Here is a 7,965-nt window from a genome sequence, read left to right as displayed (position 1 = left end):
CACACACACACACACACACACACACACACACACACACACACACACACACACAACTAGATGACATCCTATTAAACACTCCTGTATCCCTTAATAAATCCAAATAAATCCCACCAATGCTTAGTAATATCTTTAGTGTAAATTCCTGGAACCCTAAATCCCTCAAGTGATTCCTCATCGTCTGTATGTCTTTACATGTATTGTATGTTCTAATGGACGACCTGAAAACAAAACCCTCCGGCCATGACTTATAAGTTTTCATCTCGCAATTGCCTATCTGATGTTTGTGGAGAGAAAAAGAAGCTGGAATTAGGACAGGAAAATAACCTCTCACAAGCCAGGGCTGTTTTCATTTTTATTCATTTGGGGGAAATGGGCTTCCATCCATACACACCACCTCATCACCCTCTTAAATTGCGGTCCATAAATTCCAGGGTTTTCTTCCATGAATCCTCCTGGGCAGCAGCATGGGATGCAGGGTGTCCTCCCCAGACAGTGAGAACTACAATTAAGACAATATATTACACAGTATTTAGTATAACCATGTAGTATCATTCATATGTGCAATATATTATCCACTAATCTGCTGAGGACTCCTTGCTGTGCAATATTTCTGTCTCATTATGAACTGACTATGATTTTATTTATCAGTGGTTGATTGATTGATTGTTGATAGATGATGAATTCACAACAAAATCTAAAATCTGACAAAGTACAATCAAATACAGGTGTGTGAGGGGGACAAACGAAACCTACTCTGTTTGGGTTTGTTGATCCATGAGGAGATCCTTGTGTTGGGGGTGTAAGGAGGTTCAATGAGGTGACCAGCACCAGGGTATGACAAGCAGGTGAACAGGTGGTCTCTGCCAGTAGCCCTCAGGGTCTCTGACATCTGAACACAAACAAAACAAGATATTATTAGTGTAACAACATTTTATTTTTTTCAATTAAGATATTTTTGCTAAGACAGATGAACAGTACCTCAGTTGCATTCTCTCTACTTGAAGTGTTCTGGTCATCTTCACCCACGATGCACAGTAAGGGGCAAGACAGGTTTTCTAACTGCAAAGACACACGCATTGTCGGAGGTCTGGTGAGTTTGCTTTAGTGACATCAAATAATATTATTAGATTAGAAAATGTTATTAGCTATGCACACAAATGAGTATTAGACTATTAGTATTATTGATTGATTGAATACTTTATTAACATTTTGCAGAGACAGGTAGGGAAGGTTCAATACAAGGTCTGCTAAAAGGATTTTTCCAAGAAAGCCAGTGGCTTTTTATCCATTGGGGTCCTTTGTGTACTCAATTCATTCTGTTACCGTAGTAAGTAGTATTGTTGTTTAGACTTTAATGCTCATCTCATTACCTTTATTTTTTTCTCAGGGAAGACGGTACTGGGTGAGGAGGCTTTTCTGTAACTGACATAATCCTGTCCATCACTTTGCCAGTATGTCTCGGGACTGTAATACAACACAGTAAACTGTAAAACATGAAAGTACTTAACTTGTTTCGCATCCCAATAAATCCCCTGATTTGTTGTCATTTGTTATCATGCATAATATTTTAGCAGAGAAACAAGGCATCTTAGAGAGAGAAACAAGGCAGCATCCAGACAATAATTTATCTGTGTTATTTACCTACACAGATTATTTTCATAGTGATAACCTTACTTGTCATAGCTTTGAGTACTGCGGTCACTAATGAAAAAGTTGTTGACATTTCCCATTGGACCATTTACACCAATCAAACACTTTGGCTGAAAAGAAAAGAAAAAATAAATCAATAGTGAATGTGGAAGCACAGGACTGCCACCAAGGCATTTCATACTACACACCTTATGTTGCTGCAGTTCTACACACAGCCAACCAGTTGAAGAAATCACAGAACACTTTTGCTTTTATGAACTTTCTAATATTTTAGAACAGAAATATTTTGTGGGACACAAAACATTGCATTCTATTGCTAGTTTGACCATTTCAAATACTCTATAATCTTAAAATAACTAATATCCGGAAATAGCGGTTATTAGCAGCAGTGACGTGTTGTGAGCTTGTAGATCTGCTATTTTAGGTGCAGATCATGCTACTAGTAAGACGCCTCAGGGCGACATGCGACCTCGCCCTTAGTTAAGGCAGAGGTCGCGCCAATTATTGGACTTCATATGGGAATGCTCATATATGGAGGAAGACAGCCCATATCTGTGTGGCTGATTCAGACAGGGATCTTCATATATGGGCATAAAAGGGATTCTGGGGAATACTCATATATGGACTTTTATGGACCTGTGATGTCGGGGAACCACAGTGTCAGGCGTGACCTTCAGAGATACACGGATACGTGGACAAGATGTGCCGGACATCACAGTGACATCAGAGCATGATGACATCATGATGACACATATTTACAGTCTATGGATTTGCCCATATAGACTGTATACGCGTGTACACATCCGTCTACACGCGGACAAGCTGTGACGTTTCTCATGGTAAACTGCGACCTTCGGACGCAACAAAAGACTAAAATCAGTCGTGGCGACTGAGAACTTTAATCCATGTGCCACAGTATTATGTAAGTCCTTTGTGCCAGGCATACAGTAAAATCATCCTATGTCTTCATTCTGCAGTGATCGTGTAGGCAGTGATCGTGTAGGACATGAAGTATGTACTGTACAAAGTGCTGAGGCCTAGATGGTGTTCATGGTGATCATGAAATGGATCCAATTAATCTAGTAGAGATAAAGGAATAGAACAGTCTAGAAGAGTCTTCAATGATTTTGCTCTTCTTCAGACTCTTCGGTGGATGCCAAAATAGTGTGCTCCAAATGTCACTACCTAAGTGACTTGTGACTTTTTTGTGGCATCCTTGAAGGGAGCTATGCAGTGCGCAAACTTTTCCATTGATTTGTCATCCTTGGCACCTGCCTTTAAAGGTTGTCTCGATATGTGTGTGACCACCTTTGTTTAATTCTAGTAGACATTAAAACAATCACTTACAGTGCAACCCATCTGAGTGGCCATTCTCAGCGCTAGGTATACGCCAAAGGAGAAACCCATGACACCAATCCTGTCCCCACAGACCTGAGGATGATCTTGGAGAAGCTGGAATGCCGACTGTTGACAAATGGAGCTTTTTTTTAGGACACGAAAACCCGATTCAGTAAAATAATTCACGATAAAGAGAAAGAGAAACATGCAAGAATGTTGACTGGTCACTTTTTACCCTGAAGTAGTTATCGCCCACAACGACACAGTTGGGTGGGCCAGGCATTTCTTTGTGCTTGAAATAGACCAGGGCGAGACTAGCGAAGCCTCTGGATGCAAACAGGGCAGAGCGATACTCATTCAGTCCTCCACCCATACCCCACATGTCTATCATGGCTGGGAACGGCCCTGGGCCTAGAGAGAGGAATCACTGGATTAGATGACATTCATGAACTATCTATCTGGCATGTTTCATTATGAATATTCTTCAGATTCGTCGGTTTTTCCCTTCTTTTTTAAAATGTAAAAACAATTATGTACTTAATTTTGTTGTATTATAACATTGTTTCACAATATATTGTTATATGTCATGACAAGGTAAGAAGGGGGCTGGACAAAATAAGCTTTTGATTCTCTCTGTCCCTTCTTGAACAAAAATGGTTGTGCTTTGTTATTGTGTTGATGATGTATGGAGTATTGAGTTTTCTGTACTTTTTATTTGTTCAAGATAAATAAAGATAAAATAAATATAATAAATGAATGTGCAGCAGCTGTACTATATGAGTAGATAGCACTTTATGAGGATGAAAATAATTAAATAGAAAAATATTTCTCTGCCTTTCCTGAAGGTTTTTGTGGACTGCGAGTCTTCTTCTGATAGAATTATGGCACATTCAAAAGATCTATTTATATTAAAATCATGTGCTCACCAGGTGGTAAGAACAATGTCCCCACGATGCCATCCTGACGAATCTCTATTCTTCTTACGCCTGGCGCCATGTACCACCGTTCAACGGTTACAGAGGCCAGTCTCTCTTCACTCGGACTCTCACCAGGTGACACGTGGCCCTCAAATAAGAACAACTGTACTGAGTATGGAGTCTCTACATTTAACTTCCTCAGCCTGTGGTGGACAAAATTGTAGGCATTACATTTAGTTCGACTTGGTTCCATAGATAAATATTATGAAAATAGCCGAACTACAAGCTCACAACGGCTCGCAGTGCGAGGCGTTGTGAGCTTGTGGATCAGCTATTTTCACAATGGTTGCCTTTTTCTTAAGTAATGACGATTTGGCCAATTTGCTATTAAAAGGGTCTTAAAATTAATTAAATTGTGACTTTATAAATGTGCAGATTCCTCGGCTCGCATACACTTATACTGCATGTTGGTTTGTTTACTGTTGAGTGAGAAGACAGTGTTGCACATTGAGCTAATCATCTGGGCACAATTTGGGCACCACTGGTCTATTACTTATCTATGATGTCAGTAGGCCAAGGAAGCATCATTTATAAAGCATCACTGTATTATAAATGTTTAATTTATATTGGAGTCATATCTTATAGATTGACTGACGTGACATCATAGGCTTGCCCCAAAAGATTTGATCTCAGCCTTGCTGGAGCTACTATATGCATTCCACTGCACCTTTCTAGTTTAACATGAGATGAGCTTTGATGCCGGAAACTGAGGATTTATTTACTCCTTGTGTTTCCTTTTCTATAACTATAAACTGTATTACCTACCGCACATACTGTCTTTCCCCGGGCGCAGTTTGCAATCCCCAGAACAGCCCCATTGGTTCACAGCCTAGATATGAGCCCCCAACTGAAGGATCTCTGGCTACTGTTTGGAGGAGAGAAAAAAGAATGCCATGAGACCTAGTAGATAAGTTCGACGTCTGACGTTAATTCCAATTTACAGACATTCATTTGAGTGCCATTATTGACATCTGCAACCAAGTAAAAAGAGAAATATTTTCTCACTTGTAAAGTTATAATTTTGGCCAAACGGCAGATAAATCTAGAAAAAGTGCTCCTCGGAGCAGGTCTCCGACAGGTCAGGTAGGATATTGTGGGCCAGCGATATTTGGAATTTGTCAATCAGGGAGTGTGTGTGCACAGTTTCGCTGCAATCAAGCCAATGGTGCCAGAGATTAGCTGTTCAGAGACGGACACACAGATAGACAGGGTGCAAAACAAAGTCTCTGCCATGCCTTTCGGCCTGACGGAGACAATCACAAAACATGATAACGTTTTTAAGATTCTCACATTGTTGACTATCACATGTCAAAGGAGAAGAGGGTAGACAACAGACAAATTTAAGTATCTTTTTACATAATATTTAGATTTACAAAATTAATCTAATTAATGTATTGTTATTGTATTTTCTAAACATTCGTAGACCATTGTACAGCAAAACTATTTGCTACTCACAGTTAATGGTGCCCTTCCCATCTGTGCTGTAGTGGGACAGCGCCTCCCACAGGTCACCATCCTCACTGTGCATCTGTGCCTGCACTGTGACAGGACAGTGGGGGGGCAAGAAGGAGCCTTCAATGATGATCTGTTCATCTATGAGAGCACGAGAAGGTGTGGCTTTCAGAAGAGGAGCTGGCTTGGTGCTCCATTGTACTGTCCCTGAGGTTAGATGAAAATGGAATGGAAATTAAAAATAAAGACACGTTGGCCACTTTACAGAGACACATTTCATATTACATTTCATATTAGTGCCATGGATATGTAGCCACACAACAAATACCAAAACGCTCGCCCCAAAACAGTCGCCCGGGACAAATCTGGCGGCCTCGGAACGGTCGCTACCTGGTATTACAAAACATAACCTCGGTAAACTATGCCTATTAGCTATACCTTATTCCTAACCTTAACCTCAGTAAAACTATGCCTGATCCTAACCTTATAACTAAACTTAACCTCAGTAAAACTATGTCTAAACCTAACCTTATTCCTAAACTTAACCTCAGTAAAACTATGCCTAAACTTAACCTTATTCCAGGACAGGGGTCTTCAACGTTTATCAGGCCAAGGACCCCCTAGCTGAGAGAGAGATGAAGCAGGGACCCCCACTACATATTGTGTTGCAGATTAAACATTTCCATAGATTTCATAGATAGCTTCATACTGTGGATTTGTTTGATATCAGAACTATTCTTGGTTAAAGTTCTCCTCAAGAATATGGATGCTATTCGTTCAAGTTGTTGAGGTAAAAAGAATATCTCATCACACAAAGATGTAGTAAGGACCACCTAGCGCTCCCAGACCCCCTGTTGATATAGGATAATTTGGCCATCATGGGGCGGCAGTGGCTCATGAGGCAAAGCAGCCATGTTGCAATCGGAAGGTTCCCAGTTCCATCGCTGTCTCCTCCTGTCTGCGTGTCGAAGTGTCCTTGAGCAAGACACTGAAGCACTAACTTTGGTTGTTGCATGGTTTCCGCCGCCATCATCAGTGTGTGAATGGGAGATTTGAGATGCATTGTAAAGTGCTTTGGAGAAAGACGCTGTATAAATGCAATGCAGTCCACATAGCATGTTCTTCGTAAGAATGTACTTTGAAAATACAATACAATTCCTTACCTAATTTACGATGCAAACATGTCAACCTATTCCATCTTCTCCGTATCACACTCAATTGCGTGAGCTGCCACAATGCTGTCACAGTTGCATGTCCTTTGAGCATCATAGTCAAATAGTCAAGTCAACCCTAAAGAGAGAAATTTAGTACAAACCTAAATAAATACGAACAGTAATTTGCATTAAAAGAAGAGAAAAGCTCTAAATGTCATAATATGAATTATGCTGTGCAGTATCCAGCTGCCTGAAAAGACAGTCACAGTGAAATGCACTCTATTGTTTGTTGTTACTGCTTTGCTACAGATTAACCTTTGGCCAAAAAATGACATGTCCAGTCAAACACTTACTAAGGCATAGTGTAACCATAGGTGTGTAGGCTCTACTACTGACCTCTGAATCCGATCAACTTGACAAATATGTTGCCAGTGGCGTCAGTTCAGAAAAAGCTAAGGTATGGCAACATGACTGGTGTCTTGCACGCGCGCACCAGTCATGTTGCCATACCTTAACAACAGGCACAATGAAAAGTACATTTTATTATTTCCCCCTGTAGCCAAAGGTACCCAATTGACGCCTCTGTATGTTGCAGAAATAAATGATTGTGTTCAATTTGATGTAAAAAATAATTGTTATGATATTATAAGTCAAGTTCATCACAACACAAGTTCTGCACCCCCAGTTGTTTACACTGCGTCCACTACTACAGTGGTTCTCAAAGTGGATTCCATGAACTCTGTGGGTTCCTTAAGGGAGGTTTAAATTGACCCATACAATTAACTCTGACAGTGTTTTACACTGTCAAGAGTTAAGGGGAGACCTTAAAATGTGAAAGTTTGAGAAACACTGCTCTACTAATACATAGCCTACAAATACATACGGTAGGCCTACTGTTTGGAAGTTCTCTCCTCTGAGAAATGGACACGTCCCCGACTCCCCGTCACGTCAGTCTCTGCCCCAACGTAAACGTACAGAATGCACAACAAAACATCATATTTCTTAGCATAGAAACAATAATGTAAAAAGTAATGCCTGATAGGTCTACACGCGACAGAGGAAGCTCACCAGAAATACCTTCAGAATAAGATATTATTATAGCCTATAAATACATTATTTGTATGTATTATTATAACATGTAATGATATGTAACGGAGGTGCTCCGAACCTCCCCACCCGGTTTCGAACCCGGGTCTCACACGTTTAAGTCCAATATCATAACCATTACTCCAAAGGGCTATCTAACGAGAGCAGATACTAGAGTTTTGAGGCTTCATGCTGGGGCTGCGACTCTCTCCGCCACATATATGCATTTAAAAATATATATATATATTGATTGATTGAATACTTTATTAGCAGTTCGCATAGGAAAGGTCTAAGATTTAAACCCAAGA

At 40.3% G+C, this 7,965-nt stretch overlaps 1 protein-coding gene across 5 annotated transcripts; it reads right to left on the bottom strand.

Moving 5' to 3' along the window:
* Nucleotides 1-204: 204 nt before the first annotated feature.
* On the bottom strand, nucleotides 205-7,563 carry LOC308286585 (peroxisomal succinyl-coenzyme A thioesterase-like). Of its 5 annotated transcripts, none has more exons than XM_080727662.1 (12): nucleotides 7,455-7,563; nucleotides 6,581-6,707; nucleotides 5,421-5,624; nucleotides 4,731-4,830; nucleotides 3,915-4,108; nucleotides 3,224-3,399; nucleotides 2,998-3,114; nucleotides 1,675-1,760; nucleotides 1,371-1,464; nucleotides 979-1,059; nucleotides 754-889; nucleotides 205-499 (listed from the first exon to the last, which is right to left on the bottom strand). In XM_080727662.1, exons 2-12 carry the CDS (start codon nucleotides 6,684-6,686, stop codon nucleotides 399-401), a joined length of 1,395 nt encoding a protein of 464 aa, XP_080583788.1. In that variant the 5' UTR covers nucleotides 6,687-6,707; nucleotides 7,455-7,563; the 3' UTR covers nucleotides 205-398. The 5 variants fall into 5 exon arrangements, with proteins under 5 accessions (XP_080583788.1, XP_080583787.1, XP_080583790.1 ...); XM_080727661.1 differs by having other exon boundaries at nucleotides 7,466-7,563; XM_080727664.1 differs by having other exon boundaries at nucleotides 5,421-5,558; nucleotides 7,466-7,563.
* Nucleotides 7,564-7,965: the final 402 nt, after the last annotated feature.

Source organism: Nannobrachium achirus, assembly GCF_963921795.1.
Source record: "Nannobrachium achirus genome assembly, chromosome: 6".
Classification (NCBI taxonomy): domain Eukaryota; kingdom Metazoa; phylum Chordata; class Actinopteri; order Myctophiformes; family Myctophidae; genus Nannobrachium; species Nannobrachium achirus.
This window is presented reverse-complemented; position numbering and strand designations above follow the sequence as displayed.

Excerpts from the sequence above, each read along its gene's own strand:
- LOC308286585 (XM_080727662.1), bottom strand. The coding sequence starts at position 6,686 with ATGATGCTCAAAGGACATGCAACTGTGACAGCATTGTGGCAGCTCACG. Across the intron at positions 3,115-3,223 it reads TGGGCGATAACTACTTCAGG|TCGGCATTCCAGCTTCTCCA; the intron begins GTAAAAAGTGAC and ends ATTTGTCAACAG. Across the intron at positions 1,060-1,370 it reads TCCCTGAGAAAAAAATAAAG|TTAGAAAACCTGTCTTGCCC; the intron begins GTAATGAGATGA and ends GTGTCTTTGCAG.